Source organism: Notolepis coatsorum (genome assembly GCF_963971535.1).
Source record: "Notolepis coatsorum genome assembly, chromosome: 16".
NCBI lineage: Eukaryota > Metazoa > Chordata > Actinopteri > Aulopiformes > Paralepididae > Notolepis > Notolepis coatsorum.
The window spans coordinates 11,843,633-11,870,736 of record NC_140180.1 but is presented as its reverse complement, the minus strand read 5'-3'; the positions used below and the strand labels follow the sequence as shown (position 1 = coordinate 11,870,736).

The 27,104-nt window shown below is 43.5% G+C and overlaps 1 protein-coding gene across 1 annotated transcript in view; it reads left to right on the top strand.

The window, feature by feature from the left end:
• fam13b (family with sequence similarity 13 member B) overlaps window positions 1-27,104 on the top strand; it is a gene marked incomplete at its 5' end in the record, with an annotated part of 152,906 nt that overhangs the window by 14,121 nt on the left and 111,681 nt on the right. The window contains 3 exon segments of the mRNA XM_084332495.1: window positions 5,848-6,060; window positions 7,784-7,961; window positions 10,752-10,896. Coding sequence (XP_084188621.1) covers window positions 5,848-6,060; window positions 7,784-7,961; window positions 10,752-10,896 — 536 coding nt within the window.

Below are 27,104 nucleotides of genomic sequence, written 5' to 3'. Positions count from 1 at the left end.
AGAGTCTCTTTTGAGTCGTGCGTCAACTATATGCTTTGGTTCAATAGCTTATAGTGGGCATTTTGAACAGTTGGAAGGAGCGACACTACAGTGGCTCAGGAGGTAGAGGGGCCATCTGGTAATCGGAAGGTTCCCGGTTTGGTTCCGGCTCCTCCTCCTCGAGCAGGGTGTCCTTGAGCAAGACACACTTAACCCCTAACTGCTCCCGATGAGCAGGTCGGCACCTTGCATGGTCGCCTCCGCCGTCGATGTGTGAATGTCTGAGTGAATGGGTGAAATGTGAGGCATACGTTGTAAATTAATATAAATATATATAAATGCAGTCCAAGGAGCCACACTTAACCCACAATACGGGTTCTTAAGCTATTTTCTCAGCGCCAAGGAATTTCATTGGTCGGGACCCAGAGTTGGTTATGTGTCTGATTCTGGTCCTGTCTTTATCACCCTGGGTTTTGTGACACTGGATCACAGGACAAGAGCTACAATTCATTCCTTTTGGACTTTTAAACTGTTTTTAACCCTTTCTCTACCACACTACAGAAGGGTGAACCCTTTCACTACCACACTACAGACTGCTGTTTGTAGTGTGGTAGTGAAAGGGTTAACCATTTGGTAGTGTGACAGTGAAAGGGTTAAAAAGAGTTTAAAATGGGATCACCCACCCAATTTAAGAACCCATACATTAGAGTAGATTAGATTCAAATGTATTGTCATTATACAGCACAAGTAGAGTACAACAAAAACAAGTTTCCAACCAGAATACAGATGTAACCGTAAAAACACTCTCCCTCATCCAAAACATAAAGAGTGCTAAAAGTCAAGTTTGTGATGTCATCAGGTGGGAAGTTGTTCCCTAAATAAGACTCGGGTCACTCAGATGTCACTGAGAGCAACCAGGGCTGTTCTGAGTATAATTTCCTGTTTTTTTTACGTTTCCAACTAGAATGCAAATGTAACGGTAAACTGCAATAGTAATATACAATATACAGGTGATTAAAACTGGGTATAAAATATATAAATGAGTACAGTGCTAATCAGATGTATGTGCAGAGTTGTAGTATTAATATATACAGTGATACAGGTATAAAGACACTATAATTAGGGATGTCCGATATTATCGGCCTACCGATATTATCGGCCGATATCGGCATTAAAATGTGATGTCGGAAAATATCGGTATCGGTTTTCTATAACCTTTATTTACCCAGGCAAGCAAGTAAGAACAAATTCTGATTTTATTTATTGTCAAAAGTATGCATAATGTTGTGTTCATTCCACAACAAGAGATATGTAATGGTAATTACCTGAAATTATTCCATTGGGGGGGGGGGGGGGGGGGGGGGGGGGGGGAACCCTGCATATATCGGTATCGGTTGATATCGGTATCGGAAATTAAGAGTTGGACAATATCGGTATATCGGTAAAAAAGCCAATATCGAGCATCCCTAAGTCATACTGGCCAGCAGCGTAACTAATAGGTAAGGGATATGTACACTGTACAGAATGATATAGATATAGTAAAATTATTATATCCAGGTAAGTACAGACAGATGTGGATAGATATACATGTTATTCCTAAAATTATCTATATATATTAGTGACCTTGAACAACACTCTCCTCATCCAAAACCTAGAGTGCTAAAAGTCAAGCTTGTGATGTCCATAAATAGACCCGGGTCACTCAGATGTCACTGAGACCAACCGTTCACATACTGCATTGATCGAGCTTCCCTCTAGGCCGTGGAAATAACATACATGCATTTGTTTTCTTAATTTGGGTGGTGTTCCCCTTTTTATTAAGGTTATATTTCTGGTCAAATGTGACTTAAAATTAGATTTTATTAGATTAGATTTAAATGTATTGTCATTATACAGCTCAAGTAGAGTACAACAAAATAAGTTTGGCATCCAACCAGAGTGCACTGGTATAAAGACACTATGGTAGTAAGTCATACTGGCCAGCAGTGTAACTAGTAAGAGTAGGTAAGTGATATGTAACGATATAGATATAGTATCTACAGATGTGTAAATATGATTATTTGCAGATGTACAGACAGATATGGGTATATATATATACAGAATTATTATACATGTTATTATACAGAGTTGTATGGGTTATATGCAGGGTGTATAAGTAGGTATATAGAATTATAATAATAATTAACTATAATATGCTGTAAATATAAATTTATATATACGGTATATACAGCACTATTATACATGCTGTCATACATTATGATCATTATAGGTTAAAATGAACGTTTGAAACTAAAGTATAGCATGAGCGTTTGAGTGCGTAGCAGCCGTAGCTAGTGTACAGCCTGTAGAATGTTTGAAAGCGTAGCTACTGACTAGCTAGTGTACAGCCTGTTGGGGGCCACAGTAGCTCGGGAGGTAGAGCAGTCGTCTGGCAATCCGGAGGTTCCCGGTTCGATTCCCGGGCAGCGTGTTGATGTGTCCTTGAGCAAGACACTTAGGTCGCTTTCACATAGAGTTTTGGTGGACTCGGTGCGGTTCTGGGGGTGAAGTTGCAACATTGTTGCATTCTTCATTTGGTTCGCCTGCGTTCACATAGAGAAATCTGTCAGCGCACCGAGACCTTCTGAACAATGTCACGCGGTCGAAAAGGGCGCTTGTCTATTGGACAGTGGAAATGTGTGTGTGGCTGGAAGCCGTGTGTGCGCGCAGCGCGCGTGTGTGGACTGTCTGCGAGCCCTTCAGATCAGCGGAGCGAGTTTTGACATGGCATTGATCCATTGTTCTATTGAAGCACATTACCACCATCCTCTCGCTAAACAACTTGTAGACCAATAATAATAATATAATAATAATAGTATTGACGTGGCATTGATCCATTATTAATGCCGTGCGCCTCGGTAATAATAATAAGCCGCGTTTTTCTTCCTTCTTCCCAAGATGCACAGTTAGATATATAGATAGATAGATAGATAGATAGATTAGATGCAGTGTGCTTGTTTTGCAGTGAGTGCTGCAAGCAGTGGTAATAATAATCACTTCCTATATTTGGTTCGTGTTTGGTCCGCTGAAGCCGAACCGAGACCTACATTTTCAGGCGGACTAGAGTTCGCCTGCTTGGTCCGCGGCCCGAGTTCGACGCGCATTCACACAGACCCGAAAAACCGGACTATCGAATTCTGGTCCGAAAGTCCGGACCAAACAGCCCCTGTGTGAAAGCGACCTTAACCCCTAATTGCTCCCGATAAGCAGGTTGGCACCTTGCATGGTTGCCTCTGTCGTCGGTGTGTGAGTGAATGGGTGAATGTGAGGAACAAAATTGTAAAGCGCTTTGGATAAAAGCGCTATATAAAAAAGCAGCCATTTACCATGTTTGAAAGCGTATTATAGCTACAGCCTGTTGAGCTCTGTGAGGCGAGGCTGTTAACAGCAGATGCTATAATCCAACCCCCCTGAGCGCTCATCCTATACCCTGGACGCCAGCCAACTCGCTAACCCACACCTTATTGATCTGGGCTAGAGGGCGACGATGAAGAACGGATGCTCTCATCCCCATGAGCTGCACATTGTATCGAGCAGCGGAAAGCCAGCTAGCTCCAGTAGCCAGGCGGAGCGTGCTGGACCAGGGACAGAGAGGCCGGGGACCGAGAGGTTCCAGCCACACTCACACAGGCCCGCGCGAGTGTTTAGAATAAGAAAATAGAAAAAAAGGAACCAGAAACAAGATATCTCGTTTATGGCGCTCAATGAGTTAAAGGTGCTGTAAGTGGTGTTTAAAAAATAAAAAATAAAAATAAAATAATAAGTGTTAAATAGCTCTACATTCCGACAGTGTCTGGTCAGTAACATGGGTCTCCCAGTCCCTCCGCTCTGCAGTAAACAGCCATCACTGATACAGAGTGTCTGGTCAGTATTAGTAACATGGGTCTCCCAGTCCCTCCACTCTGCAGTAAACAGCTATCACTGATATAGAGTGTCTGGTCATTAACATGGGTCTCCCAGTCCCTCCGCTCTGCAGTAAACAGCTATCACTGATATAGAGTGTCTGGTCAGTAACATGGGTCTCCCAGTCCCTCCGCTCTGCAGTAAACAGCCATCACTGATATAGAGTGTCTGGTCATTAACATGGGTCTCCCAGTCCCTCCACTCTGCAGTAAACAGCCATCACTGATACAGAGTGTCTGGTCAGTAACATGGGTCTCCCAGTCCCTCCGCTCTGCAGTAAACAGCTATCACTGATATAGAGTGTCTGGTCAGTAACATGGGTCTCCCAGTCCCTCCACTCTGCAGTAAACACACAATACTTTTCCTGGTATCCTGTTCCCACTTTATCCAATCAGGGTTAGGGTTAGGGTTATTTTTACTTATTTCAAGAAATCTTGCCAAACCAAATGTGCTTACTGCACTGGTAGATGTTACTTGTAAAACTAGTTTCTATTTCTTATTCTTGCAGTGTGTCACACCGACCGCAGTAGAGTCCTGAACTCCGGCAGCTCAGAGTTCTCTCACCCGATTGGATGAAGTGGGAAGGGTTACCAGGAAATGTATTTTGTGTTAACTGCAGAGCGGAGGGACTGTGAGGCCCATGTTACTGACCAGACACAGTGGTGGCTGTCAAGCGTGTAGAGCTATTATTTTAACATGTAGACCATTTAATTTAACATGGAGACCACTTATTTTAACATGTAGACCACTTATTTTAACAAACAAAACAAACACGTTGAAACTTTGAATGGTCAACGTTACTGCCACTGCACAGTTGAGCCAAGATGAGGCCTGTTGTCACAGTAACAAATCGGCTCTTCGGGGCTTGTTGTACCTCCAACGAAGGCGTGTTACCATGGCATTATCAAAACACTCCTTGGCAGACGAGAACAATGGTCTGAATCGCAGCGCATGTTAATTGTTCTCAACTTCCTCAGTGCCAAATGTTTGTCTTCCAAGTTCCAACCCTCTTCAACAAGGAAAGAAAAACAACACCAGTGGAAAACAATGTTCTTACCAACCTGTGTGTATAAATGTTAGTCTTACTCTTATCTGTCTTCTCACGAGGGCTTTTGAGTGTGTTTCAGACGTTGCCTGATGATAATAATACTAGACTTTATTTGTATAGCACCTTTCATGCAGGAATCATAGCCCAGAGTGCTTCACAGCAGTAGTGTAGACATAAAATAAGACTTGGCATACAATTAGCATAAAGTTGGCTACTATAAATACTGATCAGTCTACTCTGCTGGGTTTTGACTGTGTTTCAGACGTGGCCTACAGGTTCTGTGGCCTCAAGTCCATGTAAATACCAGGTTGAACGGAGAGTCACTAAAGCTGTCACTCAATAATTTCCTCTGTGTGTAGTGATGCACGATATATCGGCCGATATGGCAGTTTTTTTACACATCGGTATCGGTCCGATATCAAGATAGGGCAGATATGGGCCGATATAATATATATATATATATTTTTTATACATGTTTTTACCTTAAATAGTTTCAAAATATCAGTAATTTATGAAAATGAGTTAAATTTCTTTTTTGAAAATAGCTCTTTATTTGATTATCATAAAAAAAAAAAATCTATACAGAGATATCGACATCGGTAAATATTGGTATCGGCCAGAACAGCAATATTAATATCGGTTATCGGTATCGGCCACAATGTTCACATCGGTGCATCACTATCTGTGTGTGTATGTGGATGCATGCTTGTGTGTGTGGATGCATGCTTGGGCTTGCGTGTGTGTGTGTGTGTGTTTGTTACTCAGCTGATAAGAGTTGTCCATTTCCTGATGACTTGTCGTACAGAACTTGTAAGTGGCTTTGGATAAAAGCGTCGACAGCTAAATGACTAAATGTAAACGTGTGTTCACATTCCCAGGTGGTCTGGACCTGGAGGGCCTCTTCCTGGTCAACGGCAACGCGGAGCGCGTGGATTGGCTGCGGCAGCGCTACGACAGTGGCGAGGAGGTGGAGCTAGAGAAGGAGGCGGACCTGGCGTCAGCCGTCAGTCTCCTCCGCCTCTTCCTGCAGGAGCTTCCTGAACCAGTCATCCCCACCGCTCTGCAGGGTCACATCCTGCAGCTGTACCAAGGTGCTTATAACACACTCATCCACTAGAGCTGTCCCCGAAGCCTGTTTTTGGGCTTCGAACTTTGTAAGGGTTTTTCGAACTGACGTTCGAACCTTCGCTTTTAATAATTCAAAAAAAAAAATTCAAAAAAAATTATATATTTTTTTGGAAAAATATTATTATATATATATCCTCAATTTGAATAGTCATTAATCTGATTAAAGAAGTATTTTTATTTTTTTAAATCAACTTTCTTTAATAACTCATCAGTTTTAATACTATAATATTAGTGTAGCCTAATCTTTATCTGCAACTGTGAAGAAAAACCCCATTGGTTTAAAACAGAATGAATAGACAAATAAAAAACATATGTTCGAACATTCAAATTTTATGCCAGAACACATATAATCTTTTTTTTTTAAATATAAAATTTGAATGTTTATTTAGAATTCGAATGCCAACGTAACGGACGAAGGTTCGAACGTTTGGGCTCAGCCCTATCATCCACCTCCTGCAGCTGTACCAAGGTGCTTATACTAGGGATGCACCGATCCGACTTTTTCAGTCCCGATACCGATACCTGGTTTATAATAATAATAATAATTAACCCCAGGGAACAAAATTTACTTTTTGTCTTACCAGCCAAGGTGGCTGGTAGATTAAAAAAAAAGAAAACGACCAGCCAGGCAGATTTTTTTACCAGCCAAAAACGTGAAATAGCTTTTTAGTATATCGCCATGTGTTATTATTATTACTACCGGTATATACAGGGCTCTACACTAACCTTCTCCCCAGGGAGCACATGTGCTCCTAAATAAAAAAAAAATTAGGAGCACACAAAGAAATTTAGGAGCACAGTGTCTCCTCCTCCTCCTCCTCTTCCTCTTCCTCTTCCTCTTCCTCTTCCTCTTCCTCTTCCTCCTCCTCTCCTCCTCCTCCTTGTGTTCCACAGACTCGTCCGCGCTTGTAATCCATAATCCGCTGCTGTTGTTGTTGTTGTTGTCGTCACAGTGGAGAGAATCATCCAGATTACATCAACTGGGAGTTGGCAGCGTCTTGTCTTGTCTACCTGCATCATGGAGCCACTACATGTATAATCTTTCTTTACGTGTGTAATCCCTGACCTGTAATCTGCAATCAGAATAAGGGACGTGTGAGTGAGGCATCAGGTCGGACCTCTAACCCCCAGTCACTCTTGATAGCGTTGTGCATAATCTATCCTAGTTTATAATCTGTGTTTATGGCTCTTCATGGCTCCCTGCCTGTCTCTCTCTCTCTCTCGCTCTCGCCCCCTCTCTCTCCCCCCCCCCCCCCCCCCCCCAGGGTATCTGTAGGTTTAAACAATTTAAGACTTTTTAATACCACTTTAGAGCAAGAATTAATACAAATCTCACGAGCAAACTAGCGAAAAGAAACCACATGGCGACACTGAACTGGCAGCTGCACTTGCGCAGCAATTTAGATTCTCGTGCCTTCCATACAAGCTCTCGCCAGACGCACCAAGCTCCAAACTACTTCATACATTTAATATTATCGGTTGCCCCTGACGGCGGTGAATTATTTCTCGATAACTGACCGCTGCCACGGGCAACGCGCAATAATGACTGATGATGATGATGACCTGCTCTCTCTCCAGATTACAACGAGGAGGAGCTGTGTATTTATGATGATGATGATGATGATGATGGTGATGATGCTCTCTCTCTCTCTCTCTCTCTCTCTCTCCCCCCCCCCCCCCCCCCAGACTACAACAACGAGGAGGAGCTCTCCCGGGACATGAAGTTCCTGCTCCAGCAGCTCCCTCAGGTCCACTACGGGCTGCTCAGGTTCCTGTGCCGCTTCCTGGCCAGCGTGGCGTCCCTGCAGCCGCAGAGCTGGAGCGTCGGGGCGCTGGCCGCCGTCTTCGGACCCGACATCTTCCAGTAAGAGACCCCCCCCCCCCCCCAGACGTACCGACTAGTCTTAACTGTGTGGGAATCCTCCAGGATCATGCCCACATTTGAGTGTTACACTTTGCGTAACATAGTACTTGGTAGTAAAGTACATAATAGTATAATGTTCGAGAGGGCGCGGCCGGGGGGGGGTAGCGCAGCGGACTAAGCGTCTGTCTACCACCGCAGAGACAGTGGGATTCGAATCCGGCTGCCAGCGGTGCCTCCGGCTCGGTCGACCGTCCATACTGACGCAATCGGCAGAGTCAGCGGGAGGGAAGCCAGCGAGGGTGGGTCCTGGTCGTTGTAAAACAGCGACTCCTACAGTTCGGTCGGGGCGCCTGCACAGCGAGGGAAGGATCTGGAGGGAGGTAGTGTGAGGGAACAAAATTAACTTTTTGACTTACCAGCCATTTGGCTGGTAGATTTTAAAAACTACCAGCCAGGCAGATTTTTTACCAGCCAAAAATTAAAAATAGCTTTTTAATATATCGCCATGTGTTATTATTACTATATAATACTCTCATATGCTATTTTCAATTAATATCATAAACAACATAAGGAATATTAGCATAATTTTGAGTGGACTGAAGGAATGAGTCAGCGTTAATAGTTTTAAATGCAAATAATTTATTGAAACATAGAAGTGGGGTCGGGGACACACACACTGTTTCAACTCACCACCCCCGCATCATATTGTAGTCTAGTCTGTCTTCAAACTTCCACTCCTCTCGAAACCTTTTTATATTTGAATATCAACATTATCTGTGCATCCTCAGTAATCCTCAGTTTACTACAATATACTCCTCTCCTGAGTCCTGACTAGTGACTTCATTGTCTTTCCAAACGCACGCACACACACAGAGAAAGGGAGAGTGCCCCCCCCCATTTCCCTTTCCCCAGTCCACACTGTCTGCTGTTCTCTATGGCTCTGCCGCTGATCAGGATTAGCTTGTTAGCTTACGCTAACATAACGTTCATTTCGGGCGATGTGGGCATAAAGGAATGGCGACGATGCAATGCATGTTAGATGCATTTGACCCGTTGTGAGAAGAAGAAAAAACCACAGACTTATTTCGGCTCGCAAAATAGGCGCACTGCTGTGTAGCTCTGCTCTCAGGGAACAAACTTAACTTTTTGACTTACCAGCCATTTGGCTGGTAGATTTTAAAAACTACCAGCCAGGCAGATTTTTTACCAGCCATTGGCGGTTGGCTGGTACTTATTTTGTTCCCTGACTGTGTGACCCTTCCACACGTTACACTCCCCCAGTGAGAGTCCGCGCTGCCAGGTGAAAAGAAGCGGTGGGCTGGCTACACATGTGTCGGAGGAAGCATGTGATAGTCTCCGCCCTCCCAGACCGACGGTAGGGGGCAGAGTGCGCAACGACGACCAGGAAGGGGATTGGGAATTGGCATAACGACTAACATTGGGAGGGGAGAGAAATGGACAAAGGAGGGGGGGGGGGATAATAAAAAAAAAATTATAATAATAATAGTATAATGTTCTTTTTTATTATTATTATATAGATATATATATATTGATTGAAGAGGGGTGTTTTTAGTCGATGCCGCAACGTAACGGCTGTCCTGTCTGGTGGGAAGTTCGTTCCATTATTGTGGAGCGAGGACCGAAAATAGCCTGCTTCGCTTTGATGTTCTGCGATACCTAAAGTATTGCATTTAGATGCGGCTGTTTACCGTCATTTACCACTATTAGTGTTGTGGGTTTATATGTTTAATTTCCTGTACAATTTTGGTGAAATGTGTAAATTGAAAAATACAAAAATGTATACATTTATTATATATAGGCTACAGTATATACATTTTAAAAAAAAATCTTAAGATCGCAAATGTAGGTGGTGAAGTAAATGTGTACAAACACAGGAATCTGGAAAGGAGTGCAGGGCAAATGTGCAAAAAAAAGAAAAAAATAATAGACGTGCAAACGAACAGGGTATGAAAAGGACGGATATGGATGCGATGCGGTCAGCGAGTCGTGTCCAGGAGCCTGACGGATCCACAGAGGGCTCCTCTCTCCGTCGGCGTCGGAGCTGCGGAAGCGTTTGCTTGACCTCGACGGGAGTGAGGAGGCCGCCGTCCGCCCTCCTTGTCCACAACCCTTCCGCACGAATCCCACCAAGGCACGGACGTAGGCACGCGCGGGTTTCGTGCGAGGACAGCGCGCACGCGGCCGTCCACACCGAGTCCGACTTCAGAGCAGGGGGGCGATAAGCGCACGGAGGAGGAGGAAGGCACGTTTACATTGGAACAGCTGTAAATGCCTTGTCTACTGTATATGCGAAGTCAGTCCCCGTTTGAAGATTTTTTTTTTTTTTTTTAAAGATTTCCCGTTCCGGTGTTCTATTGTCCATTTTGCATGTATAACCAGTTATTATATATATAATTAATTAGAATGTTAGAATTCATTTTTAGAATGGTGATCAGTGTGACTGTACTCCTGGATACGTATAGTATGGTTTGTTTGTATATTGGGAAAGATCATACAGACACATTAGCTGGTTGAACAACATCTATATGTGTGGTAATAATAATGCAGATATTGAGTGTATTTCTATGAAAATGCGCGTGGTGGGCACAGCTACGTCCGTTAACATGGGGGCGAAAGTGAAGCGCTGATCACCCGCCTCGCCCGCGTGAGATTTGTGCGTTATCTGGTGTTCTTCTGGAGTAGAGCGGTGCTGCAGTGTCACACTCTAATCTCTCTCCCCCTCCGCCCTCCCTCCCTCCCTCCCTCCCCCCCCCCCCCCCCCCCCCCCAGTCTGTCGGTAGAAGGAGAGGACCTCCGGGAGCAGGAGTGGGTGAGCAGGGTTCTGGCCGAGCTGCTGGACAACCAGGAGGACCTGTTTGACTCGGAGGACGACGACGTCTCCACCACCAACGACTACAGCTCCATCAACGAACAGGTGCCGTCTCCTCTCCTCTCCTCTTCAAGTTCACGTTTCTTCAAGTTTCTTTAATAGTTGTCATACAGAAGTACAGAATACTTTTATACAAAATGCTTCTTACTGTTGCGCTCCAGAGACTGTGCAAAACAAGATAAGTATGAAATAAAATAACATAGTATAGCATGTAAATTAGAAGTAAAAAAAATGAGGTCACAGTGTTCAGTATAGACATATGTACAATGTTCGATGCAGAATAGACGTAACTGAGTTACCATATAATATACAATACTGTGCAGTGTACTAATATACAATACTATATAGTGCAAGGCAGAAATGGGATGAGGTGCAATTTAGGTACAATTTACAGTAGGTGTACGAGTTGTAGTGCAAATCCTTTATCAATAAATATAAAGTGTGTTTGTGTGATCTAAAGTGTGGAGAGTGGGTGCTGCAGTGTGTTGAGTGTTTAAGTGAGTGTGTGCGTGTGGGTGTGTGTGCTGTGTGCATTTGATGGTTGTTGCATAGTGTTTATTGTTCGTTTAGCAGCCTGATGGCCTGGGGATAGAAGCTTCTTCTGAGTCTTTCTGTGCTCGCCTTAAGACTCCGGTATCGCTTGCCTGACCGCAGCAGTTCAAAGAGGCCGTTTCTTACCATATAATATACAATACTATGCAGTGTACTAATGTACAGTACTATATAGTGCAAAGCAGAAATGGGATGAGGTACAATTTAGGTACAATTTACAGTAAGGTGTACGAGTTGTAGTGCAATCCTTCATCAATAAATATAAAGTGTGGGGAGTGGGTGCTACAGTGTGTTTGTTTAAAGTGGGTGTGTGCTATAAAGTGTGTGGAGTGGGTGCTACAGTGTGTTTGTTTAAAGTGAGTGTGTGCGTGTGGATGTGTGTGCTATGTGCGTTTGGTGGTTGTTGTTGTGTAGGGGAGGATCTATGGTGGTTGTTGTTGTGTAGTGTTCATTCATTGTTCGTTTAGCAGCCTGATGGCCTGGGGATAGAAGCTTCTTCTGAGTCTTTCTGTGCTCGCCTTGAGACTCCGGTATCGCTTGCCTGACCGCAGCAGTTCAAAGAGGCAGTTGTTCGGGTGACTGGAGTCTTTAATGATTCTCTTAGCCTTGCCCTTGCAACGCTTGTTGTAAATGTTCTGGAGGGTGGGGAGCCCCCCTCCAATTGTGCGTTCGGCTGAACGTGTCACTCTTTGTAGTCTGCTTCGGTCTTGTGCAGTGCTATTCCCAAACCAGGAGGTGATGTTGCCGGTCAAGATGCTCTCTATTGTACATGAGTAGAAGTTCTTAAGGATCTTCTGACTGACTTGGAACTTCCTTAGGCGCCTGAGGAAGTAGAGGCGTTGTCGTGCCTTCTTCACAACACTGTCAATGTGTGTGGTCCATGTCAAGTCCTCGGATATGTAGGCTCCGAGGTACTTAAAGCTGTTGACTCTCTCAACCGGTGCCCCGTCGATGCTGAGGGGGCTGTATCCATCAGTGGACCAATTGCATGCTTTTGCAGAGGACAAGAAGCCTTCAGTCGACTCCTTCAGACATTAAGCACCCCCCACAGCCCAAATGGAATGATACAAAAAATTAATATTAAAATTAAAAAAAATATTAAAAATATTATACTTTTTTTAATTTTTTTTTCTACCAATAGTCGACTAACAGCAAATTTTGGCCAATCATAGTCGACCATCCAAATCCTTAGTCGGGGACAGCCCTAGTTGACATGCAGAAATACAGAATACCTTCACATGGAATGCTTTTTTCCGTTATGCGTCCCATGAGGATTAAACACTATGCAACGACCACTGCAAACGTCGAGTGAATCGTCAAGTAGCGTTGCCGTCATTGCTACCGCCGTGACTAGCTGCTCTCTCTAGTCTACCGGTCACAAGGTATGAAGGTATAGTCAAAATGAAATCCATACCGTAGCGCAAATTCATACCGCTTATACCGTCCAGTTGTCCACCCCTAGATTCGACCCGTTTTAAAATAGATGGTGCTTTGATTCTAGGACGGGAGGATCAAAGAGGAGAGAAAGCGATGCCGTGTTCAAGTCGCATCTGTACCTGAACAAACAGCGTAAAGATGATCCGCCGCGTGCTCCAGTAGCCTGCTCTCCTCTTTCATTACCGTTCTCACATTTCTGTCTCTCACACGTGAGGCTGTACACAAAGGGTTAAAGTGATTCTCGGAGGAGCACCTTGTTCGTGACTTGAAAGATGGACCTCTCTTTCTATTTTAGGAGCATTGTGTTTCTCAAATAGCAGCGCTATGGAACCGAGATGCATTCATGACTACTGAGCTGTGTGGCTGTGGTCACATGACACATTCCTTTCTGATCCTCCTCTCCTCTCCTCTCCTCTCCTCTCCTCTCCTCTCCTCTCCTCTCCTCTCCTCTCCTCTCCTCTCCTCTCCTCTCCTCTCCTCACCTCACCTCACCTCACCTCACCTCCTCTCTCCTCCTCTCCTCTCCTCTCCTCTCCTCTCCTCTCCTCTCCTCACCTCACCTCTCCTCTGCCCTCCTCTCTCCTCTCCATCTCATTACCTGACTAACTAAATAAAGGACATGGCTGCCTCTCTCTGAAACTGCATCACCACCAAACTCTTGGTGATACTTAGTAACTCATGTCTCTGAAGCAGCTCATGTCCTTTCTGTCACAGTGAGGAAACAGGTTGCCCAGAAATAAGAGGTTTACGCTTTAACCATTTCACTGCTGCACTACCAAACGGTTAACCCTTTCACTGCGACAATACACAGAAGGTTAACCCTTGCACTGCCACACAACAGCAGGTTAACCCTTTCACTGCCACACTACAGAAGGTTAACCCTTTACTATCACACTACCGACGGTAATTGTTGGTAGTGTGATAGTAAAGGGTTAACCTTCTGTAGTGTGGCAGTGAAAGGGTTAACCTGCTGTAGTGTGGCAGTGAAAGGGTTAAAGGACCAATCAGTCATTGGTCCCACACGATATGTAGATGCAATGTAACCCACTATAGAAAGTAACCCACTGTAGAAAGTAACCCACTATAGAAAGTAAACCTTTTTTCTTTTCCCATGTCTAAGTTGATTGACGATGCACTGGACTGGGAGACTTACATTAATTTAACTGCACAATATTTAGAAACATTTAACTTTTTTCATTATTATTATTAGTATTATTATTTTCACATTTGACCTTCATTGACCTCCAGACTTATCTTGTCAAATCACTTACTGTTAAAATACTAAAAACAAACCAAAACAATAAGTTAATGTCCCAGTGTTTACACTTCTTACTGCACCCACAGTATGAACCGATTATTATTACCGAAAATAATCCCGGAACGGCGCTTTAAGATGCCAGTCGTTCATCCCGAGCCTTGGCACGGCCGGGTCGGCGCGCCACAGCGTTGAGTTTTTAATAAACCCTGAGATTACGACCAGAGATTAGAGGAATTACAGCGCTGTCGTTTATCCAAGCTAGTTATTCCAAAAAAAAAAAGGCTTTTCTCTGTCTGACACCAAAAGCCAGACCTCTGGAGGCCAAACCGTTGGAATCTAGAATCTAGAGATCCTGTGTGTAAATCTCCCAGGGATTGGGCAGGTGCCACAGGCTGGATTGATACCCAGGCCTCCCCACATAGGGAACAAAACATCTACTGCTTCGCCAGAAAAGCCAGGGGGAAATCCAGCCCGGTCAACGGGTTAAGGTTCTTAGCGTCTTAGGGCTTGTGTCCATAGCGGACGTTTTTTTCAAGGTGGACCACTTTGGGGAAAAAAAAAAAAAAGCTCAGAGCGTTTTCCTGGATCTCGCGACTGCCGCGGCTCCGCCCCTTCCTCGATGTTGATTACCTTGATGAGCGCGCTCCTTTCCAAAAGTTGAACTAGTTTCAACTTTATGCGCTGAGAGCGCTCCGCCCAAAAACGCTGCCGCCGAGAGCTCATAAACGCGAGGCGCGGGGCTGGGAAAAGGAGCGCGCCTGTCGCGTCTCCAGCATAGAACTGAATGACAGGAAGGAGCTGACGACTCATAAAACGTCCGCGATGGACACAAGCCCTCAAGCTGTATTATTCTGGGCAGTATATGAAGTCACTGTTCATTTAGCGTCATCGAAATACATTTCTTCATCCCAGAAGTATTGAAAGTGACTATTCTTTTGGGCAGTATAATTATGAAGTCACTATTCATTCATCAAAATACATTTCTTCTTCATCCCAGAAGTCTTGATAGTGACTATTCCTTTTGGAGCAGTTCACATTATTACTATTCTTTTTTCATGTGTCCAAAATCTGATTCCAGTGTGAACTGGTCACATGCGCAAATTAACTTTATTAAAGAAAATGGACATAAAAATAAAAAGTTTGACAAATGTCAATCTAGACTCCGCTAAGAGTCATGGGAGATGTAGTAAATACAACAGTTTTGTGTGTGTGTGTCTTTATGCAGATCGTTATGCAGTTTTAAAGCACCTTGGCTTTGTTCTGAATGCACTTTGTTGTAGTTATCCTACAGAGAAAAGAAAATGCACTTGACTTTAATGCACATTTTGTTGTATGCAAAGAGAAAATGTTTAAATTGTACAATCTTTCAGCAGTCAGTCTGGAATTAATGTATGCATTCAAAAGTGCTGAATAAATGTTTTATGGGCCCATAATAGTGATTATTAATATTATTTAAGTTAAGTTTTGCCATAATCATGTATTTTGCCATAATCAGGTAGCTGGGTAAAAAAAATTATATTTATATTAATCATTTTCGGCCTTTCGGCATTCGGTTTTTTGGCAACTGTTTCCTATTTTCGGTATCTGTTTCGGCCAAGAATTTCCCATTCGGTGCGTCGGAAACCCATTGGGTGGTGCGTCAGCTAGGTCGGGAGGTGACAAGGGGTGCACGGCCAAAAAAGTTTGGGAACCGCTGATCTAGAGTGACGTAAAAAGTCACATGAAAGTTGCACGACTGTTCAGACTGAGGTCACATTGCAAGAGAATCTGACCTGTATCTGATTTAGAACCACGTTATGAAAGTGGGGCCCAAATCACTAACCAGAGTGCAAATGTAACAGTAACCTGGAATAGTAATACACAACGTAGTCGTACAGGTGATTAAACTGGGTATACAATATATAAATGAGTACTACTGAGTAATAGTGCTGATCAGATGTACTACGTACAGAGTTTTAGTATTCATATTAATTAATATTAATTCATTAACAAGACAAGAAAACGATGACGATCATGAAAATGACTATAAGATGTAAATGATTGCCTGGTAATCGCTGCTGATAAAACAAACACACAAACACTGCCCTATAGATCAGTGGTTCCCAAAGTCGGGGTCGCGACCCAAAGGTGGGCCGCGAGCAGCCACGGGTGGGCCGCGAGATGATAACATTTTTTTTTTCTTTTTTGTTTTTTTTTTTTTTTTTAAGGCCACTGAACTTAGAAGCAGGCCAGGACAGTGTTTCTAGTTGTATTCTAAAATTCTATTCTATTGTATTCTAAAATGTGACTATATGGTTTTATATTAACTTAATAAATAAACAAAAACTAAAAATCTACTTATTTCAACGAACATTTCAAACTAAATAACAGATTATGCACATAAAACGCTGACAACAACCGAAGCAACAATAGTATTTTAATGAGGCTATTATTATTAGGGATGTCCCGATCCGATCACGTGATCGGGATCGGCGTCGATCACGTGCTTTTCAGAGGATCGGGGATCGGGAAAAAATAATAATAAAAATCGGCAGTCAAAAAAAGAAAAATTTTATTCAACAAACATGACCATGTCCACGTCTTAAACTCATACGAAGGCCTTAGTTTTGGTTTTAAATTACATATAATATATCATTAATGTATTTATTGTCACACAGAGCAGAATAAACAAACACATTCCCCTTTAATTTACACCGTTTCAACAAACACATTCCCTTTAATTTAGACCGGCTACACGCTCCACGCTCCACATCACAACAACAGTACAACACGTCGCTCCCGAAACACGGTTAATATCCACTGACTTGAGCAGCTAGACTTAATGTCAGAGGTTTGGAACTAAGCATTTTAAAATAGAAAGTCAAGCCAGTTGCAATGTTTGCAAGGAGGACAGGCTGGAGGCGAAGTTTTCAGACTAACTTTTCACCTGGAGGATAACGTGACTGAGGATTATCGTCGGCGTTTCAGACCAGAATGGACCATTACGTAAGTCGAACACTGAATGTATACTAATGTGCAAACATATATTGAAACTTTTAATATTTCTCATATGAAGCAGAAGCACATTTCTCAGGGTGAATGTAATAACAAAAGCCTCCGCGCTCGCGCCCCGGACTATAGGCAACAGATGGGCTTGTCTCGCTCTGCCAGTTTCTGACAAAAATGCGTCAAAATTGATTACTAATGTGAAAGATCGGATCGGAAACGATCGGATCGATAGATATTTAAAATCACATGATCGGGATCGGATCGGAAGCAAAAAAAGGCGATCGGGACATCCCTAATTATTATTATCATTATTATTTTGCAACAAGTTAGCCGTCTCATAAATAGCACATATAAATGAATAACTAACTTGAACTACTTAATAGGATTTAAGTGATATTTGGCTTAAAAAATCGGTCGCCTGGCAAAAAAAGAAAAAAAGCCTGACGATGTGCATTGGGCCGCGGCTCTCTGACGCCTTATTTTCTGGGTCCTGGCCTGAAAAGTTTGGGAACCCCTGCTATAGATGAATCATGTTTTGTAATTCTGTCGCATGCCTCAGCATGTGAGCGGCTGGGAACCTCACTTTACCTCGCCTGCAGACAGATGATGCACCAGGCTGTACTCTCTGCCACTCAGGGAGGAGGGTATGTTCAGAATGTGACATCTAGACTAAACAAACTCAAAGCGCTTCCTCCTGACATCACACCCCCTGCGGTGCCTGGGAACTCTAGATAAGACTACAAACACACACACACACAACTCTAGATACGACTACATACACACACACACAACTCTAGATACGACTACATACACACACACACACACACAACTCTAGATACGACTATATACACACACACACACAACTCTAGATACGACTATATACACACACACACACAACTCTAGATACGACTACATACACACACACACACACACACACAACTCTAGATACGACTACATACCAGTGGAGGTTTCTCTATGACAACACGTGAAACACAAATTCACTCATAATTCATAATTATTATTAATTTACATATACATATATATAAAAAAAAAAAAAAAAAAAAACTATACATATATATATATTTTTTTTTAATTATTATTATTATTTTTTTTTATTATAAATGTTTTCCTCTGTAAAAAAAATGCCAGTGAATTTTTTTTTCTTCAAAAATTGCCAAAATTGACAGCTCTGAGCAGGCCTGCACTGCAGTAATTATTCGTGAAGAAAACTTCACAGGTGTGACCCATTGTTAAATAAATAATAAATAACAGCGAATCAAAATAGGCTATTAACTTCATCTAAGAACGGTCTGTGCAGTTAAACTCTTGCCATTGAATGGAGGATTGATTGATTGACAGCCCTTGACATCCAATACACGGAGGTTGAATATGATTGGCAGCATTGCAAATCCAATCAGAGATTTCTGCATTGCAAAGTCAAAATGGGTCCAGCTGCATGTGAGGAGGATAGGTTTAGCTCGGGCCAATCTCAAGTTTCTCAAGTTTCTTTATTAGTTGTCATACAGAAGTACAGAATACTTTTATACAAAATATAACATAAAGAAGCATTTTGTATAAAAGTATTCTGTACTTCTGTATGACAACTAATAAAGAAACTTGAGAAACTTGAGATTGGCCCGAGCTAAACCTATCCTCCTCACATGCAGCTGGACCCATTTTGACTATGTGAAAGTTGAGACTATGAGAAAGTTGTTGTTTAGTAGTTAGTAAGCTGTACAGCTATAACAAGTCAGGCTAAATTAAACTTTGCGCCAACATTAGGACCGAAGTATAAACCAGCAACTGAGCAACATGAAGAAGTGGATTTATGCATCTGGATCAGAAAAAACGTTGTGGATGAAAAAGTAAGTAGACTACAGTGCTTGTATGCTAACAGTAGCTAGGCAGCTTAGCCTACATCACAATGATAATCACCAAGCTAACTTACTGTACACACTGTAGGGCTGGGCAATTAATCGAAACAGAATCGCGATATCGATTCATAGACTTATGCAATCTAATTTCTAAGTTATGACTATTTTCTTTTATTAAAAAAACTTTTTTTTTTTTTTTTTTTTTTTTATTATTATTTTATCTGGGTTGAACATGATTTGTGGAACTCCCTCTGGTGTTGTGGTCGTGGTATTCACTGACCTTTGGGAAGTATTTCGACATGCACATGGGTATCTTAGTGGTGTAGTGTATCTTGTAGACCAGGCCCATTGCAAGTTGCTGTACTCTGTCGTCTACTCTAAGCCATCCTAGGTTGTCAAAGTGGACAGGGGTGAGGTGGGTTTTAGGAGTAAGGTCAAGCAGTAGTCTGACCAGTTTGTTTTGTGATGTTTGTAATCTTGTTTTTAGTGCCTTTGAGGTGCTTTGGTACCATGAGGTGCAAGCATAGTCGTAGTACCCTTGAATGAGTGCTCCTGTTAGAGTCTTCAAGGTATTCTTGTTTACCAGAGAGGAGATCCGGTACAGGAATCTAGTTCGTTGGTTGACTTAGTTTTATTACATTGGATCCCATTTTGTCACAGGAAAGATTTGCCTCTATAGGATGGAACCCAGGTAGGTAATTTCATCTTTCCTTTTAAGATAAGATAAGATATTCCTTTATTGATCCCCTTGGGGAAATTCAGGCATCATAGCAGCATGGGGGAAGGGGGGGGGGGGTACAGGTAGTGAAAACAACACAAGCAGTGTAAACAAATAGGTCAATATAATTTACTATCTAACTAACTGAAATATACATTATTCATTATTCACAGTATCACAGTATCCACATAAGGTGCAGTATGCATAAGGTAGTGTTATTGTCCTACTTGGGTTCCTATTAGTTCTAGGTCGATGTCTGGCAGCAGTCGCTGCCCACTGTTGTGGAGCCTGATGGCCACTGGTATGAAGGACTGTCCGAGGCGGTTAGTTGAGTGTCGGGGGGGTATGAGTCTGTGGCTTCCTTGTCACCTTCACCTAATATGTTTTGATCTGGTCAGGTGCGCTGTCACCTAAAATGTTTTGATCTGATCAGGTGCGCTGTCACCTAATATGATTTCATCTGGTCAGGTGCGCTGTCACCTAATATGTTTTCATCTGGTCAGGTCCGCTGTCACCTAATGTTAATATGTTTTCATCTGTGTCCACTGACCACTGACACACAGTGGGGGATGTTTTAAAAATATTATTTAATATATAATATAATATAATAATTTGTGCTTCACCTAAAAATTTGGTCAGCAGCCTCCACTGCTACATACACACACACACAACTCTAGATACGACTACAAACACACACAACTCTAGATACGACTATATACACACACACACACAACTATAGATACGACTACATACACACACACACACACACACACAACTCTAGATACGACTACACACAGACACACACACAACTCTAGATACGACTACACACACACACACCTCTAGATACGAATACACACACACAATTCTAGATACGCCGAGACACACATACGTACACACAACTCTGGATACGAATATACACACACATACACAACTCTAGATATGAATACACACACATACACAACTCTAGATACGATTACACACACACATATCTAGATATGAATAAACATACACACACACAACTGTAGATACGATTACACACACACATATCTAGATATGAATAAACACACACACACACACACACAACTCTAGATACTCTTTGACACACATACACACAACTCTGGATACAAATACACACACACCTCTAGATATGAATAAACACACACACACACACAACTCTAGATACACCTAGACACACGTACACACAACTCTAGATACGAATACACACACATCTCTAGATATGAATAAACATACACAACTCTAGATACGAATACACACACATACACACTGCTCTTACACCACCATCGCAGACATCTTGGTAGGCAAACCGGTGCTTGTAATCAAATAACGTGCTACGCGTGATATTAAAATAACACCCATGGGCAGTGAGTTGTATTCATGATACCATAATATTATGTGTACGTACTATGAACAGTATTATATTATAAGCACGTATGGAATGCCTCTAGTCGGGTCACAATGCCTAGTCTGGAACAAATGTGTTATATTATTTATGAATATATGAACTCCTTATTTAAAATTCTGCTGTTGTATGTAGGACATACATACATGCAAGCTTTGGTCATAATGACAAAACATATTTGAATTTAATCTGATCAGTCTCTCTCTCTCTCTCTATCTCCCTCTCCGTCTCTCTCTCTCTCTCTATATCTCTATTTCTCTCACCTACCTCCCTCGCTTTTTATGACTGGGCTCCCCTGAAGGGAGAGAATGTTGATGAAAGAGCGAGAGAGAAAGAGGGAGGCACAGAAGAGATGGAAGGTAGATGGTGAGAGGGGGGGGTAGAGAAAGAGAGAGAGAGAGAGAGAGAGGGGTGTGGGGGAAAGGGGGGAGAGAGAGAGGGGGAGGTAGAGGAGAGAGAGGGGAGAGAGAGGAGAGATGGAGAGGTAGAGGAGAGAGCGGGGGGTGTGAGGAGGAGAGAGGGGGAGGTAGAGGAGAGAGAGGGGAGAGAGAGGAGAGATGGAGAGGTAGAGGAGAGAGAGGGGGGTGTGAGGAGGAAAGGGGGGAGAGAGAGAGGGGGAGGTAGAGGAGAGAGAGGGGAGAGAGAGGAGAGATGGAGAGGTAGAGGAGAGAGAGGGGGGTGTGAGGAGGAAAGGGGGGAGAGAGAGGAGGAGGAGGAAAGATGGACAGAGGGGGAGGTAGAGGAGAGAGGGGGGGGGGGGTGATGATGTAACTGTGGAACTGACACCTCCAGCCTGGACACAGGGGACTCTCTCTCTCTCTCTCTCTCTCTCTCTCTCTCTCTCTCTCTCTCTCTCTCTCTCTCTCTCTCTGTCTGTCTGTCTGTCTGTCTGTCTGTCTGTCTGTCTGTCTGTCTGTCTGTCTGTCTGTCTCTGTCTCTCTAACACACTCTCTTGCTCTCTCTCTCTCACACACACACACGCATACACACACACACACGCACACACACAGAGTTGCAGATTCATCTCTCTGACTCTCCCTCTCTATTTCTTGCTCACTTGCCCGTCTCTTTCACACACACACACGCACGCACAGACACACACACACACACACACACACACACACACACACACACACACACTACACACACACACCATCAGTTGCCAGGCCAGCCAGCAGACCTCTGGGGGTATTGTTAAAAGCACCAGGGTGTGTAGCATTAGATCAGTTGAACTAGAGAGACCGAGGAAGAGAGGAGGAGGAGGAGGAGCAGGTGACGAGGTGAGCGACTATTGTTGCTGTATTTCAAAGACACAGAGGGTTTGGCTACTGTTTGTTTTACACCCTGAGATAGAGACGGGAGATGGGTGTGTTGTTGACCATGGCTGAGCTGGGCTCAAGGCTTGCTGTTGCTGAGGCAGTACCTTTTGTTTCTTTTGTTTTGTATGTATATATAATATACTGCTATGCACTACTATGTATATACTACTATGCACTAGTACGGGGGGGGGGGGGGGGCGACAGTGGCTCGGGAGGTAGAGCAGCCGTCTGGCAATCCGGAGGTTCCCGGTTCGATTCCCGCTCCTCCCGAGCAGCGTGTCGATGTGTCCTTGAGCAAGACACTTATAACCCCTAATTGCTCCCGATGAGCAGGTTGGCACCTTGCGTGGTCGCCTCCGCCGTCGGTGTGTGAATGTGTGAGTGAACGGGTAAAATGTGAGGAACAAATTGTAAAGTGCGTTGGATAAAAGCTGCTATATAAATGCAGCCATTTACCATTTAGTATGTATATACTACTATGCACTAGTATGTATATTCTACTATGTACTAGTATGTATATACTACTATGCACTAGTGTATATACTACTATGCAGTGCACTCAAGCGTGTAGCACTCAAGTTCAACACTGTTTGACGAACAATCTTACTGACCCCTCGCTGCCAGAGTTCTACCCTTCCTGCCGGCTCGTTGTACAGAACTTGTAAATCTGATTTTATAAATCGAACACATTCGGGCCAACCTCCAATTTGTTTAAACCAGGCTAAAAACAAACATCGGAACTGTTTGCACACCTGTTGTTTAATGAAGAGCATCCTTCTGAGAGACTCAGGCTTCCGTCAGGACCATGAGCAGCTCTCTATCGCTGGCCGCCAGTGTTTACTGGGGAGACACCCAGCGCACTGAGAGCGACAAAACACACTCGGCACCGTGCAGCAACACATCCTCTATGCAATCTAATTTCTAAATTATGATTTTTTTTTTTTAATACATTTTAATTTTATTTTAAATTTTACTTTTGACTTAACTTTTTTTTTTTTTAATGATGACGATTCTGACTCGAGTTATTTTGTATGTTACACAAGAGACTTTTACGTTTAAGTCGAGCACTTTCATATACATGTTATGTTTAAGTTTAAGTCGAGCACTTTGATGTGTCATGTTGTCTGTTTAAGAAAGGGAGAATCGTGATCTCAATTCTTAAGAGAGAGAGATCGTGATTCACATTTGAGCAAGAATCTCCCCCAGCCAGCCCTACTCTCAACACATCCTCTGCTACAAAACACTCTCATCCTCTCAACACATCCTCTGCGTTGAGGACAAGAACAATAAGTTACAGAGCAGTTCTCTGGTGACGTGCTTCCTGGACTGTGAAGTGAAGTGGAGTCGGGCGGGCGGGCTGGCATGGCTGGCATGGCTGATTTGAGGTTAGTCAGGCGGGTCTGGCCCGGGCTCAGGTGGTGTTCTGTTGCCACAGCACAGTGTACGGCAGTGTCCCCCGGCCAGTGGGCCGCCACGGATTGGCACCCTGACAAAACTTCTGGGACACGTGAGCCAGTTCATCCTGGCTATAATGTCAAATGGAGAGAAAGTGGATGGTCACAGGGTGCAAAGATGGATTTTATATATTTTATTAAGCCGCTTAGGAGACACTGTGCTGAGGAGTGTTAACCTGCACTGCCCTGCAGACGCTAACCACAGTAAATACAACTCTTCAAAAGTTGGGTTATCGGGCATAAAAGAAAATATTGTTTGTTTCCTGTTGGTTTGTCGGTTAAGGCCATGGGTAGGTAGGGAATTTATTTAATTTAATCTTTTATTTTTATTCTTTCCCACGGCGACTATGGATAGGGAATTTCTTTATTTAATTAAAATGTTCACGACAACATGGATGCATGTACTCTGCCAGCATGTTTAATATCCATAATACTAAAGGTTTGACTAAGATGTTCATGAAACTTTATTGTTAAAAAAATAATAATTATTATTATTTTTTTTTAAACTGATAAAATAAATTGGGTCGCACCTAAATCGGCAGGGTCGGTCGGCAACCGGAAACAAACAATTTTTTCTTTTAGGCCTAGGTGAAATTGCACTTCTCAATACCCGTGTTATCTTAGAGTTCTATCTTGCTCTGTTTTAGAGAAAGGGGCTATAAAGAATTGCAGTAACTACACAATCACTGGATAGTCAAATTACTTTAAAGCCATTTTTCTCCGTTTCACTCTTTGCCTAGTTACCGCGGTTAGCTTCTGCAGGGACATAATACGCTAGAATATACAGAGCCACTGCGTCTGGGCGGCAGCCCATTCTATCGGCTCGTACACCCAGAGTCGTGCTGCGTGTTGACCAGGACACTATGTGGAGTACTATCCTTTTTTTTCCCTTCTAAGTTTAGGTATCGCAAGGTTTCCTGTCGCAAGGTACACCCGGGTCCAAACTGTTCCCCTCGCGTCGCACACTAGTCTATACGGGTTAGAACACCGTGTTCTGCACCGGATATATCGGTCTAGAATGTCCAGAGTTAATTTGGGGAAGCCGACATAGCTTAGCGCGGTGTCAAGTGGAATTCACATACAACATGCATGGACACGCGTGACCGCGGGGGTCGACGCCTATATAGACACACAACACCTATGTCTTGTTCCTAGTGGCGCGTGTGCATGACCGCTCCGTGTCGTTCACAAGCACGCGTGTTCCCAGACCGCGAGGCCCACCGACTGGTATGTAGACGGTTACTTTTAGTGTCAATGTACACAAGGCCATTTAAATGTGTCTTTTCGCATATCCCTCCTAGTTACACATACACACAGTCCTCATATCCCTCCTAGTTACATACACACAGTCCTCATATCCCTCCTAGTTACACATACACACAGTCCTCATATCCCTCCTAGTTACATACACACAGTCCTCATATCCCTCCTAGTTACACATACACACAGTCCTCATATCCCTCCTAGTTACACATACACACAGTCCTCATATCCCTCCTAGTTACATACACACAGTCCTCATATCCCTCCTAGTTACACATACATACAGTCCTCATATCCCTCCTAGTTACACATACACACAGTCCTCATATCCCTCCTAGTTACACATACACACAGTCCTCATATCCCTCCTAGTTACACATACACACAGGCCTCATATCCCTCCTAGTTACACATACATACAGTCCTCATATCCCTCCTAGTTACACATACACACAGTCCTCATATCCCTCCTAGTTACACATACACACAGTCCTCATATCCCTCCTAGTTACACATACACACAGGCCTCATATCCCTCCTAGTTACACATAGTCCTCATATCCCTCCTAGTTACATACACACAGACCTCATATCCCTCCTAGTTACACATACAGTACACACAGACCTCATATCCCTCCTAGTTACACATACACACAGTTCTCATATCCCTCCTAGTTACATACACACAGTCCTCATATCCCTCCTACTTACACATACACACAGTCCTCATATCCCTCGTACTTACACACAGTCCTCATATCCCTCCTACTTACACATACACATAGCCTGTAGTCTTATGTAGTAGAGGTCCAAATTTCATAAAAATCCGTTCAGAAATGGGTGATTTAGAGCGATTCTCCAGTAATCCATTTTTCCTCATTTACGGCAATGCATTCTGTGTGTTTTTCACTTCAACTCGTCAATTTTCACCTAGATCCCTGATTCGCACAACCCCACGTGGGGTATCATTGGAAAGATACACTCATTGGCTACAACCCTGTCCAATATTCTTTGCACTCGTTGAATGATTGACAGTTCCAGAGCCTCGGGAGTCAGGGGTGGTAATCTGAGGCTTGCGTGTACAAAGTCGCATGCCTGACATATCGGCATGTAACGTCGTGTCGTCTTTGAGGGGTTTACCCGTCTCCTCCCTAAACGATGTGTGTCCTAAACCCAATCTCCACGTTCAAAATGCCCTGGGAACCCAAAGAACGTTCCTGCCCCGAGGAACAATCAGTCTTCCCCTGATCAGCATTTCAACTCGCTCATTTGTCCGCTCTGGTCCCTTTCTTTGATCGTTCGGCCCCTGGCGAGCCTCTGTTGGCGGGTTCTGTTGGTTCTTCTTCACCTCGTAGGTGTTTCAGTCTCCCAGCTGGTGGCGTCAGCGGGGACTGTCTGTTCTCCCACCCGGTCCAGAACCTTTCAGAACCGCACCATAGAATCCGGGCCAAGGCCGGGACCTTTTGTTCCTCACATTCCCCACTCCACCCACATAGTTGCCATGCTCACGCAGACACGCAACGCGGGCACACGTGGAGACAGAGGCACACACACATAGGCACTCACACACACACACAAAGCCGTCTATCTCTCTCCCTCTCTCCTCTCTTACTCTCCATCGCTCTCCTCTTTCTCTTGCTCTGACTCTAGATCTCTCTGATTTTGTATCTCACTGTCTCTTTATCTCCCTCTCTCTCTCTCTGTTTTTGTATCTCACTGTCTCTTTATCTCCCTCTCTCTCTCTGTTTTTGTATCTCACTGTCTCTTTATCTCCCTCTCTCTCCCTCTCTCTCTCTCTGTTTTTGTATCTCACTGTCTCTTTATCTCCCTCTCTCTCTGTTTTTGTATCTCACTGTCTCTTTATCTCCCTCTCTCTCTCTGATTTTGTATCTCACTGTCTCTTTATCTCCCTCTCTCTCTCTGATTTTGTATCTCACTGTCTCTTTATCTCCCTCTCTCTCTGTTTTTGT